General features: G+C 43.4%; 1 protein-coding gene across 3 annotated transcripts in view; it reads right to left on the bottom strand.

The window, feature by feature from the left end:
• The window catches only part of TGFBR1 (transforming growth factor beta receptor 1), a 56024-nt gene extending 47351 nt beyond the window's left edge, over window positions 1-8673 (bottom strand). Inside the window, exon 1 of one of the 3 annotated variants that reach the window (XM_045081625.1) lies at window positions 8481-8673. In XM_045081625.1, coding sequence (XP_044937560.1) covers window positions 8481-8565 — 85 coding nt within the window. In that variant the 5' untranslated portion in view covers window positions 8566-8673. The remainder of the gene's footprint in view (window positions 1-8480) is intronic. The other 2 variants (XM_045081623.1, XM_045081624.1) reach the window with 2 other exon arrangements.
• Between the last annotated feature and the right edge of the window lie 5520 nt (window positions 8674-14193).

Below are 14193 nucleotides of genomic sequence, written 5' to 3'. Positions count from 1 at the left end.
GATCTAAGCTAGGGGTTCAGGGTCAAAATAAATACTTCACTTAAGGTGGCTTTTTTAGGGCACCGGAATTAAAAGAGAGCAAGAGAGAGAATGAGGTGGAAGGTAAATGTTGGTAATTGCTTCTTTGCCTAAGATTCCCTCCCATTACCAGCCATGTTCTAGTCTTACATCTTGCTGCCTACTCCAATTGATGATGCTACCTTTACCTCAAACTCAACATGTTCAAATCAGATTTCATTTCCCCTCAATCTTTCAGCTATTTCATTACTAGGCATTGCTAGGCATAGTTAGGCATTATGCGGGTGTAAAAATCCTGGTCATTCTTTTTTGATTTCATGTAGTCCTTAATTTTCGTACTTCAGCTTTCTACAACTAAGATCGACTGCCATTTAACAAATACTTACGGAGAGCCTATAACACATCACATACTGTCTGTGTCCTTTACACTGGGGAACAAGACAAAAATATCCATTATCACAGAGCTTATATTCTAGTAGGAAGAAGGAGATAACAGACATAGTAAATAAGTAAATATGAATAAGTAAATAAAGGATTTCAGGAGGTAGTAAATTTACCAAAAAAAAGAAAGGCAGAATCGGATAATAGCAATTTTTTAAAGGGTGGTAAGGGTAAGTCTCATTGAGAAAAAGGTTAACATCTGAGCAAAGATGTGCAAGAGGTGAGGGAGGAGGCTGTGCAGGTACATAGGGAAGAGCATGGAGGCAAAGTGACAGCCATGCAAACAAAGGCCCCACTACCAGCTCCTATGATTTCTTTGAAATGTCATAGAACCACCCTTCTACTCCATTCCTAATGCCTCATCCACTCTAACTTTACCCATCCCACAAAGCAGGAGATCAATTCCTACCACTTCTATAAAGCAGTGCCTGTGGTTGCTATTATTGAATCTGTAATTATCATATTTCCCAACCATCTTATTTCTTGAAAGCAAGTTCACCTCTTTCTATATTTCCCCTTGTGTTGGTCTCTGCTAAATATTCGTTAAGATTGAATGAGCTATTTCTTCTACAAAGCTGAAGCTCTTTGCCAACTTAAAAATATGTTTTTTCAAAGATTTTATTTACTTATTTGAGAAAGAGAGAAGGAGAGAGAGAGAGCATGTGCCATGAGAAGCAGGTTCTCCACCAAGCAGGGAATCCAATATCGGACTCTATCTGGAACTCCAGGGTCATAACCTGAGCTGAAGGCAGATGCTTAATCAACTGAGCCATCCAGGCGCCCCTAAAAACACTTTTATTAGCAGGGTGCACCTGGGTGGTTCAGTTGGTTTAGTATGTGCCGTCAGCTCTGGTCATAATCCTGAGGTCCTGGGATGGAGATGGAGCATGGGGCTCCCTGCTCAGTGGGGAGTCTGCTTCTCTCTCTCTCTCTCTCTATCCCTCTGCCCGTCCCTGCCACTTGTGCACCATCTCGCTTGCTCTCTCTCAAATAAATAAATAATATCTGCTTTAAAAAAAAACACACAAACTTTTATTAGCTTTGATAAACTACTGAAAGAGACAGAATGATTAAAAAATGGTTTTGTCATATTAAAAAAAAGCATGGACGGGTAGAACAAGCCAAAGTGTTCATGGTGGACAGTGACAGCTTTCTTTTCTCAATTCAGATTTTCAGATACTTTCAGGTCTGTGCTCATGTTACTCTGAAAAGCAAAGAGTTTGCTATGAAAATACATAAATCAATACAACTAATGAGTGATGAACTATCATTAGACTCATCAGAGAGATTCAAATTACCTAAAACTATAATTCTAAGACTACAAGCCTCTGAGTAACTTGGAGTTGTGGAGAGGCAAACTATAGTCAAGACAAGCCAAAGCAAAGGCCCATGGTTAAAAAAAGGAGGAACCCTTCCTGATCAAGTGCCAAAACAAAGACTTTACTGTATGTGGAAGCAACACGATATACAGGAAAGAGTACACCATCCAAAATGCTCAAGCGCAGGTTCCACCATTTATTAACATCATGACCTCAGTTTCCTGGTCTGCAAAATGGAAACTCAGAACCTCTTATTTTGACAAACTTTCATAGATACAAACTAAGTTCCGATCTGAGCAAAAATCCTGTTCATTCTGCCTACCCAAGCAGATGGAGTTAATGGTCATGCACAATCATCTGAACCTCGGTGGTTAGACTATTGTTAGTCTACAGACCTCTATTCTATCTGAAGCAGTATCTTTTTAAATATATATATATTTATGATTAAAAGATGAAAGAATATTAATATCTTTGGATAACATCTAAGAGAGCTGAAAAGAATCTTTGGTTGGAACCAATGTCATCAAACCTACAGTTACCTCTTGAGCACTGGTCACCTGGACTTAGTAACAAACGGACGTTAGAAAAATCTTTTGGAATGGGCACCTGGGTGATGCAGTCAGCTGAGAACTGACTCTGGGTTTTGGTTCAGGTTGTGATCTCCACCCAGGTCATGAGATGGAGCCCCATGATGGGCTCCGCACTTAGAGGAGTCTGCTTAGGATTCTCTCCCTCTCCCCCCCCTGCTTGGGCTCTCTCACATGCTCTCTCTCTCTCTCTCTAAAATAAATACATCTTTTAAAAATCCTTTTGGAGGGGCGCCTGGGTGGCTCAGTGGATTAAGCCGCTGCCTTCGGCTCAGGTCATGATCTCAGTGTCCTGGGATCGAGCCCCGCATCGGGCTCTTTGCTCAGCGGGAGCCTGCTTCTCTCTCTCTCTCTCTGCCTGACTTTCCGCCGACTTGTGATCTCTCTCTCTGTCAAATAAATAAATAAAAAAATCTTTAAAAAAAAAAAAAAAAAAAAAAATCCTTTTGGAAGGGGCGCCTGGGTGGTTCAATGGGTTAAGCCCCTGCCTTTGGCTCAGGTCATGCATGGTCTCAGGGTCCTGGAATCAAGTCCCGCGTCCGGCTCTCTGCTCAGCAGGGCATCTGCTTCCCCCGCCCCCTCTGCCTGCTTCTCTGCCTTCTTATGATCTCTTTTTCTCTCTCTCTCTGTGTCAAATAAATAAACAAAACAAACAAATAAATAAATAAATAAATGAAAAATAAAAATTCTCTTGGAAATTACCTGGTACATAAGTAAGAAGATTTTGTGCTATTATACAATTATCACCCAGAGTTGGCTATGAGAATTAAATGACATAGGCAGATAGAATCCTGCCACTTTTTTTTTTAAGATTTATTTATTTGAGAGGAAGCGAGAGCATGAAGCAGGGCAAGTGCAGATAGGGAGGGAGAGAGAATCCCAAGCAGACTCTGCACTGAGCATGGAGCCCTACATGGTGCTCCTGGCTCCATCTCACAACCAGGACATCATGACCTGAGTGAACCCAAACCAAGAGTTGAGGTTTAACCCACTGAGCCACCCAAGCTCCCCTGGCACATTCTTATATGTTCTTTCCAGACTGATAAAATGGTACATGGACCACTGAACCTTCAAGAAATGTCAAAGCAACCTATATCCCCTGCAAGTCATATATATATTTTTTTTTTGAGTTAGGAATCATTCTTTTAATGTGTATTCTCTTGGAATGCCAAAACAACAGAGCAGTTTTACAAAAGGCCAGAGCTGATCTATAAAATTGGACCCATACAAACTGAATCCAGACTTACTCTATTCTTACTCTTCATAATGTTTTTGAAAGTGATTGTCTTAAGGCAAAATCCCTACAAACCAACCAATCATAAGTCCATATCAAAAAAGGTAACCATAAGAAACCTATCTGCATTATCTGAGCCAAAACTGTACAGCTAAAACTGGATCTATTTCAAAGTAGCAACAAACTTAATGTTTATGAATAATGTTTGGATTTGATATTGAGAAAACTCAGTTAAGAAAGGCATTAATTACTTTAAGTATTGGAGCTAGGCTCAGTCAAGATAAACCATAATTTTTAAGAAAGTTTTCTCAAGCCAGTTCTATGGGACAAAGCATGAAAATCACTGAGAAACACGCCAGCATCTGCTCAATTCCAGAAGCAGGAAGCAAAGATGTGACCCAATCACATGATAATAAACCACAGTCCATCTGTTCAGAGAACTTGCATTATGTAAGCCACAACCAAGAAAGAACAGCAAAAGACAGACAGTTTGTTGACATGTGCAGAGGGCTCTGTGGTTTGAAGAAACATGTTCTCACATCAAAAGAGCCATCCATAAAATAATGGCATTTTCAAAACCCATGTCATTAGAAATGAACATATCTGATACACTACAAAGATACTACCTGAATGGTGCGGAGGTTCAGATAAACTGTTTCAACAGGCCTAAAAGAACCTTTCAGCAAAGATCTACACATAAGCAGCCCTTCACAGAGTAACAGATTTATCTCCCTCCCCATTACTTTGTTCATGTCAGTTTCCTATTTAATTTCAACAACAGAGGAGATCATCTAAAATTCTAAACCTAGACCATGTAACTGCAATTACAACCATTTTAATTAAACCCCAGTTTCACCATCTTTTAAACTACTAAAGCCTACTCTTCTCAGTCAATAAACTCTACACCAGGTCTTTTTATCATCAATATAAAAAAGATATTGACCTCCTCTTGAGGACTTTTTAACTACCACCACCACCACTACCCCTCCCCGCCCACAGTCCATCAGAAGTCACTTTTCATAAGTTCTGTGAAATTCAAGATAACTTCACTTAGGTAAGTCACTCCATTAATCCTGCCCTCCCCCTTCCAAATCCTTCATACTTTAAAGAGCACAGATTAGGAATGAGATAATCTAAATTCTTGTTTTAGTTCTGCCTGACCCTGAGAAATTCACCTAACCTCTGATGTTATTTTCTTCCCTTATAAACTGAAGTGACTTAGAATCTTCACCAACTGAATGCTCACCCCTAGTGGGCGGCCCGTAGTATTATTTTCCCTTATTCATCCCACTTAGATTACCTTTTTATTTTGTTTCCAGTCACAGATTACAGAGTTTTCAGAACTGGGGGAAAGAAATAGTGGTTAATACATCCAAACCCTACAGTATAGAATAAGGAACTCAACTCTAAAGAGGAACTTGCCAGCCAGTCAATAAAACTTTTGGTTCTGCCCTGGAGTAGGCCTCAGGACAGCTTACCACTCATCGAATCTCCCTCTCTGCCCACTTGAATTCTAGCTACCCTTCAAAGTCAATTTAAGTCCTGAAGTGTCCAGGAAGCCTCCCCCAATCACATCAGCCTACATTAATCATTTTTCTCTTTGACTGTTGATGCCTTTCTGTAGGGGTGATATTAAAAATATTTAACAACTGGTTCCAAAATGGTACCAACCAATCAGAAAGGATGTCTGATCAATCAAAACACATGTGACCCGGTGGCAATTGCTGCTTGAACATCAGCCCTACCTATTACTGTCAATACAAAATTGCAATCTCAAACTCCAAAACAGCTCTCATTTGGTCTTCAAGAGCTCATGAATTAGGAAATGTGGGTACCATTTAGATTTTCTGCATAACTGGAGGTGAAGTTGGGACTAATAATCAAATCTAATAACCAACTGCTCTTTTGTCACATTACACAATTTTCCTATTATTATATACACAGAATGGTCAATTAATATTGCATAAACTGTACTCATGTAAAACAGTATAAATACCAAAGAATGTTCAGTCAAATGAAATTCATTTAATCAACAAGCATGTAAATGGAACAGAATATAAAACACAGTGCTAGGTTCTAAAAGCATAAAGGAAAGAAAAGACATACCTTTGCCCTCTGGGGACCTATAACACATTCACAATTACAGATAAATAACAGCACAAGATGGTAGAAATGAACAACCAAACTGTAACCCTAAGTGCTCTACAGTTCGGGGAAATAAAGAATTCAGGAACTAAACCAGTACATGAAGCCAGAACTGAGAACTTCTCTCCTCATACTCTCAAAAGGGACAAAATTAAGTATGTAGTTAAAAGGGAAAAAGAAAAAAAAATCAGGAGTCAGTGGAAAAACAGAACTGGTTAGAATTGAGGGCTTAGAGTAGTAGCAAGAAGTGAGCTCTTTGGTTGAATACTCAGAGATGGCTCTAATCATAAGTCACAAGTACTTCTCTAAGTGCTGAATACAAATGGAAAATCTTGTAAGCCCTTTGGGAGGATGCCTGAGGAAGATTAGCTTGGCAGTAGCCTATAGAAAAGCCTACATGAGAGAAACTGGAAAGCAACTAAATTTAAGAGTAACAGGCAGGACTAAACTGATGGCTGCATACAAAGAAAGGAAGAGACATTCAAGAGGCACTGATAAAAAGAAGAGTTGGGTTCTAGGCATGTTTTCAAAGAAAAAACTCACATGACAGCAGAAAGGAAATCAGATTCTCAAAATGGATATATGTGTATATATATACATATATATCTCACAAGGAATATATATGTAGACATAGTACAGTACTCATCTGTGTACTAGGGACAGGGAACTAATTTCCCTAGAGAAATCAATGTTAGAAAGAGGAGAATCTAGGCAGAGAAATACAAAACTGATAGCCAGACAATAAGGAACAACTGCAAGGTCTTAAAAAGGAAGCCAAATTATAAATTTAAAAGTGCATTTGAGTTTCTTCAGAATGTATGAAAGATCAGCATCAACATAACCAACAAGCGTGGGCAGACCAGTTGAGGTAGTCTAGACTTAAGAATTATTACTCACCTGAACCAGCTTTGTATTGTATACATGCCAGTGTAGTCTATAAGCTTCTCCCAAACATGGACTGAGCAATGTTCCTTATATCAATTAAGTCTAAAACTGTTACTTGAATACATGAACGCTTAGTGTGCCAGGCTAAGTGGAAAAGGGTGAACTTAATGCCAATAGGTAACTATTGATTCTCCCACCTGTCCACATATTTACCTTGCCCCCACTCCTTAGACCAGTGTCAAATATCCAGTTTCCTCTAATGTAGGCCCAATATGAAGAGACTCCAGGAATGTGCTAAGAGTCAGAAGGAAGCCAACCTGATTTACATATTTTAAGGGTAAAATTAAAAATTAGATAATAAAGACCAATTGTTCATTAGTGGACTGAATAGAAAGATGGGTTGTGCCAGTCATGTGTGTGCATGTATACACACACACACACACACAGAGTTTGGTTTTTGTTTTGTTTTGTTTTGTTTTGAATTAAAGCACGTAGGTTTTGGAAACACTGAACTCTGGGTCCAAATCCTAACTCTAGTCCCTAGCAGTTGAGTATTTAACCTGTTCCAAATTCAGTTTTCTCATCTATAAATGGGCCAAATGCCACTAACCCTAAGGGTTTTATCATAAGCGTTAGATAATGTACTCTGGTGTACTTTACGGGTCTACATCATAGTAAGCTCTTAACAGACAGCTACTGGCACTCTCATTCTTGAGCTTTTGTTTTTGAAAACATTTGGTATTCAATTTTAGAGACAGAAATGTACTTTCACTGTAATTTAGTTTCTAACACTAAGGATCTATATTTCAGTTTCTAGTATTTTAACCTGGATGTTAACAAAGTTTTTCACTGCTCTTTCCAGGGAGATTGGTTATGACCACGTACCCCATCCTGATTAGTATTTTGGAAAACGGAGCAAACATTCTCACTTGAAAGCCCACTACACAGAGACTACTGATTCAAACCACTGTCACTCAAGAAAAGGAACACTAGCGATATTCCTTCGAGGAAATAAAAGCATTTGATCAATTCACAGAGTCATTTCCATTCAAACATTCCAAACCCCGCAGAGTGAGCAAACGTTCAAGTTTCTACTACGAAAACAATCTGTAGCCTTCTGGTTACTGGATTCACTTCAACACTTCCCAGACGCACGAAAGAAGAAACATTCCGCACATCTTCGTGCCTCCTCCTCCTCACACAAAGCTTCGCGACTCCCCTTCCAAAGCCACCCCTGGCTGGAGAAGCAGCTCCTCTCAGCGGGGTCGGGCCGGCGACCACAGCCAGGGCGGCCCTGTGACCCGGGGGTCTCCATCACACGTCGCCCCCTCCCACCGCTCGGCAGGCTCAGAGTTCCTACCCCGCCCGGGAAGCCTCGGTCGACCCCCAACCCCGCCCCGGGCTCCGGGAGCCCCGTGCACCCTCCCGCTCGGGGGTGGGGGGTGCCCAGACAACGCCACACAGCGCCCCGGCTCCGCCAGGCCCGGCCAGCCACACACCCTCTGGCCTTCGGTCCGCGCCCCCTCGCTCCCCCGAAGGCAGCCCAGTCCTCGGACCGCTCTACCCGACGCCACCTCCCCCAGGGGAGCCGGGAGCAGGGGCCGCCACCGGCCGCCGGGCACATCCACCCGCGCTCAGACACACGCCCCCGCCCCGCCCCGCCCCGCCCGCGCTCCCTGCCCGCGGTTTGCGTGGCGGCCGCCAGGCCAGGCTAGCCCGGCCCCGGGCCGGCGCCGCCACCTGCGCCCCCGGCCCCGCGCCATGTTTGAGAAAGAGAGGGAGCGAGCCAGAGGCCGGGCCCGGCCCGCGCGCCCCGCAGCCACCCGCCAGCCCCGCCGCGTTGCCGCTCACCCGTCGTCCCCGGGACCACCGTCGCCGCCGCCGCCAGCACGAGGAGGAGCAGCCGGGGACGCGGAGCAGCGGCCGCCGCCTCCATGGTCCCGCCACCACCGCCTGTGGCCCGGTCCGACCCGGCCGCCGCCTCGCCTCAGCAAGCCTTGCCTCGCCCCACCTCCCGCCGCCGCGGCGGCCTCGCTCCGGCCCTTTGTAACTGCTCGGGGGCTGAGCGTCCATTGGCTGCCGGGCTCCCGCCGGCCCCGCCTCCCAGCCGTCTGCGAGCGGCCGAGCGGGACCCAGCCCGGAGCCCCGCCTACAGGCCCACTGGACAGCCAATCCACAGCCGCGGGCGCCGGCCTCTGGCCACGCCCCCAGACTTCCCCGGGGGCAGTGCTGCCAGACCCCTGCCCCAGCCAGAGCGGCTCCCCGCAAGGAGGAGGCCGGCTAGAGGCAGGGTGTAGCGCGCCCTGGCATGGCCTAGCCTCGGGCCCCGGAGGTCTAGGGTTATGCGAGGGGTGTGTCTGGGTGTGAGTCGCTTTTGGAAAAAGGCTGTGGCCGCTCTAGGCGCTTTTCTTGTAGCCTTCTCCAAGATCGTAAGATCTAGTACTGACCTCAGTCCCACCCGAACCCCATTCACAGCCCTGCACCACCAATCCCCAACACGTTCACTCAGATCCGAGGTATCGCCACGCAGCCTTCAACTTCCACTTCCCAGATCCACGCCTCAACTTTCAACATGCCCCCCAAATCTTTCCTCAGTGCCTTCCCTATACGACTCAGTCTTCTGTTTCCTCCCGCTGTTAGTGTCTAATCCCAACCGAATTCCAGGCCCTGAAAGTCCTGAAATCCTGGCTTCGGACTTCATTCAGATCCTGAGCTCCGACACGCCCCCCAAATAGCCTCTCTCCTTCGGAACAAAGAGCAGACCCAGAACGGGGCTCCAAATCACACTCCTTCCTTCTGACCTCTTCCTAATCCAGGTGGGAAAGGGAAGGACCCCATCCTCACCCCCAAAGGACGAGGACTCCTCTTCTTAGCTCGTAGCACTCCTCCTTTGGCGGAGGGGGAGCAGTCAATACTTTGACTTGCCTCTGACACGCCTGCACAATAATTCTGAGGTGTCACTAGAAACCCAAATAAACTCGGCTACGTTTTCATTCTGAATTCCTAATTTATTGTGAGACGCTCCACCCACCTTCCCTCTGGGACACCAAAATGAGCTCCAGATTTGTAATTCTTCCTGTCAGACTAGTCCTCTTTTCAGACACAAACACAGCCGAGGAGGCTGTTACATAGAACAGAGAACATTTTTCCACAGAACCTTTTAAGGAGAAAATTTTATTTTCTGTGTGATTTGAGCTTGGAATTAAATAAACCTTGGTAGCAGGAATCAAGAGTCACCCTGTAGGATCGATTTGCAAATCACTTCAGCGCGGCTCCTCCGTGAGCACTTGACCTGCCTGCGAAGACTTCCGTCCAGAGCTGTAAGAGGACAGGGTGGGGGTTTTGGAGCTGGGATCTGGGACCTGCCCTATTCCCCTCCTGAGTAGGACTCTTATTTCAACAAGTCCGTTAACCTTTCTGAGTCTCCATGTCCTCATCTATAAAATGGAAATAGTATCTACCTCCCAAGGTCAGTGAGAAGATAAAAGATTTGGGGCTTCTTCTACCCCTCTTTCAAGTTCTATTTCTAGGTCGTTCCTCCAGACACTTCATCCTCTTCCCTGGACGAGTAAGGGTTGGGGGCGGGGAGGGTTGTACACGGAACTGCCTACCTAGGGATGCAGCTACTAACAAAAACATGGCATAGCCTGCTCTCTTGGGCTCTCTTGGTTGCTGGAGGCCATCAGCAGCAAGCTCTCAGCCTGCTCCCTGCCATGGGCCGACCAAGCAGGGAAAGACAGCTTCTGGCTGGTTCCAGTCCCAATCTGCGCTCTCAGTTCCAGTCTTTTCAGAGGAGATGTGGAGGGTTAAGTCCAGGTCTTAGGATACCTGATGTCTGTAGACTGTTTTTCCACTGCTCTAGTCTCAGTGTCTTCCATGAGAGCTCAGGAGATGTTTATTGTATAAATGAATGAATGAATGAATGAATGAGTCTCCTCAGACAAGTGAGGTGTCTGTCCTCTCATCAGATTCTCTTATTAGATTCTTCATCTCTAAAATGAAATATTGTAGGGGCCCCTGGATGGCTCAGTCAGTTGGGCCTCTGCCTTCGACTCCGGTCATGATCCCAGGGTCCAGAGATCGAGCCCCCCATCGGGCTCCCTGCTCAGCGGAAAGCCTGCTTCTCTCTCCCTCTGCTGCTCCCCCTGCTTGTGCACGTGCTCGCTCTCTCTGTGTCAAATAAATATTTTATTTTTTAAAAAAATTAAAAAATAAAATGAAATATTGTACTTACCCCATTTATAAATAAAAGGGATTGAATCACATGTCTTGGACCCCTTAGATGACGTAATGTGTCTGGAACAGTGTCTAGAAAATAGTAAATACATTTTTCTAAAGAACATAGTAAATATTTAGTTAACGCCATTTCCTTTGCCAAGGCTCTGTTTGATTCTAATCAGCATCATGTTCGGTTAACCTGTGCCTTTGCCTTACAGAGCCTCAGTTAATCAGTGTTGGGTTATCTTCTATGACACACTTCCAGTTCCTTAACATTTTCCATGGAATTGAGTGTCTTCGTTAGTACACTGAAGAACAGGAAGGAGAAACAGACTATTTTTAAATTTTATTTTCCTGATATTAGGAAGAAATTTCCATGAGCCATGGATCCACAAATAAACTACATTGGAATGGAACAATAAATTATAAGTTTAAAATCATAGTTCTCAAACTTTAAAACGTCTCCAAATTAATGGGGAACTTTTTTAAAAATGCAGATTCCCGGGTGTGAGCCCTAGAGAGTCTGCATCAGTTCATCTGAAGGAGGTCCAGGACTTTGCATATGGAACAGAGGCCCCGGGTGATTCTGAGGCTGGTGTCAACAGGCCACACTTGGAAAGACAGTGGTTTAGAAAGTGTTACCTTGAAATTCAGTAAATAAAAATGCATGTACTTATTTTACCTTTTTTTAAAAAATATTATTTTATTTATTTATTTGACAGAGATCACAAGTAGGCAGAGAGGCAGAGAGAGAGGAGGAAGCAGGCTCTCTGCCGAGCAGAGAGCCCGATGTGGGGCTCGATCCCAGGACCCTGAGATCATGACCTGAGCTGAAGGCAGAGGCTTAACCCACTGAGCCACCCAGGCACCCCTTATTTTACCTTTTGAGAAAGGGAGGGCAGTGGAAAGAAGCCTCTGGCTTTGGAGGCCTAGCTGAATTTCGGCTCTACCATTTACTAGATGTAAGATCTGTGCATGCCACTTGATTTCTCTGAGATTTCACATCCCCCAGTGTGAAATTGGATAATGACACTGACTCGTATATTTGTTGTAAGGTATAAATGAGCTATGCACATGAAAAATCTATCATAAATATGAATTCCTTTCACAGTCTCTATGGCTCTGGAAAAGGCTTTTTTACTCTGTCTTGGTTTGATGGAGAAGAAACTGAGGACCAGCCCCCAGCAAGTCAGCTTCAGAGCCAGGACTAAGAAACTCTCCCTCCAGTGCTTTGTCCTATGCACAATGCTACTTCTCAGTCCTTATGCCAAGCACATTGTTTTCTTTTCCTTTTGGATTATTCCCTCAGGTAAAATGTTTTCTCCTAAATGGAGAGCAGACACGGTTAGTTGCCTAAACTATATTCATTCCTACATTCATTCACTTTATGAACAGAATCCTCATTTCCTTTGGGAAAGCCATTCACCTAGCTAAAAATCTTAATTTCCCAGGCATCTGCACCTAGATATGACCATGCGACAGAGTTCTAGACAGTGAAATATAAGAAGTCTACAAGGAAGAGCTTGTCTGGAACATACTGTTTTCCTTATAAAGACTCATCACATTCTCACCTTCTTTCCATCTGGAACAAAGCTGCAACGCCTGGAAGTACAGCAGCCATTTTGTGAGCATAAGGATGGTGTCCATAACACCATCTACACCATCATTCCTAGAAAAACTAGGAATGAATAGAGTAGATAACTAGGAGTGGAGAGAGTCTGGGTCCTTGATAAATTCCTTGAGCAACCGTACCAGCTCTAAATGCTTACCACTGATGTTCATATTATACGAGAAAAATAAACGTCTCCTTTTTTTAACCTTAAAACACTTTAATTCTGGTCAATGCTATCTATTATATATTTTTATTTCTGTCTTATTTTTTAGCCTTCAAGCTAGTATTGATTTATACCATTATTATCTATTGCTAACCCCTAGGCTCCTAACTAAATAACAAATCACTTCAAAACTTAGTGGCCTAGAATAATAACCATATATTATTTCTCATGAGACTGTGGGTAGGCTGGGCTGTTTTTCTTGGTCTAGGCCAATTTAAATTGATCTCAGCTGAGCTCACATATGAGTCTGCTATCAGGTGGCAGCTCATCTGGGAACCAAGCAGATCTATAATGGTCTAGCTCAGCTCCTTTATGTGGTTTTTCTCTCTCTAACAGGCTAGCCTGGGTTTGTTAACATGACAGTTCAGGGATCCAAGATAATGAAAGGCAGTTTACAATGGGCACATCATTTCTGCCACCTCCCATTGCTTTGGGAATGAATTAGGCCAAACCCAAATTCAAAAGAAATAGATTCCACCCCTTGATAAAAGGAACTGCAAAATCACATTGCAAAGGGGTGTAGATATCAGGAGAGATGCAAGTGTGGCCATTTTTTGCAAACACTTTTTACCACTTTTTCTGATCTTCATTTTTTTTTTTATCCCTAGACTTTCCATCTCAAATCACTTTAATTCCGCCTGAAGTACATCCTTTCAATTTCCCCTTAACGAAAGCTAACTGGTAGCAAACAATTTTAGTTTTTGTTTGATAGAGATGACTACATTTAACCCTTATTTTTGGACAGTGTGTTTTTTTCCACTGGCTACAGAATTGTAGATTGGCAATTGTTTTTTCTCAACAACTAAAGCGACCATTTCACTGTCTCTGGTTTCCATTGTAGTTCATGAGAAATCAAGTCCACTTCTTCTTTGTAGGTAATTGGTCTTTTTTGTTTACTTTTTTTTAATGGACTTTATTTTTTATAAATAAAAATGTTTATAAATGTTATAAATAACAAATAAAATATTCATTTTTTAGTTTCACAGCAAAATTGAGCATAAATTACATAGAGTTCCCATATATTCCCTGTCTCTACCCAGGCACAGCATGCCCCACTGTAAATATCCCCCATCAGCGTGGTCCATTTATTATAATCAATGAATCCTGCACTGCACGTTATTACCCAAAATCCATAACTTACTTTAGACTTCACTCTTTGTGTTGTATATTCTATGGGTTTTAACAAATGTTTAATGATGTTTATCCACTACTCCAGTATCACACAGTAGTTTCACTGCCCTAAAAATCCTCTGTGCCCAGCCTCCTCCCCCTCTCTCCCCCTAATCCTTGGCACCCACCGATTTTTTTGCTGTCACCATGATTTTGCCTTTTCCAGAATGTCATATAGTCAAAATCATACTGTAGCCTTTTAAGATTGGCTTCTTTCACTTAGTAATATGCATTTAAGTTTCCTCTCTATCTTTCCATGGCTTGATGGTTCATTTCTTTTTAGCGCTGAATAATATTCCGTTACATAGATTCACTAGAGTTTCTTTATCCATTCACCCCCT

This window comes from Mustela putorius, unplaced genomic scaffold (assembly GCF_011764305.1).
Source record: "Mustela putorius furo isolate JIRA1106 unplaced genomic scaffold, ASM1176430v1.1 tig00000580_pilon_pilon_pilon, whole genome shotgun sequence".
Taxonomy (NCBI): Eukaryota; Metazoa; Chordata; class Mammalia; order Carnivora; family Mustelidae; genus Mustela; species Mustela putorius.
The sequence above is the reverse complement of the archived record's forward strand: the minus strand, read 5'-3'. Positions and strand labels throughout refer to the sequence as shown.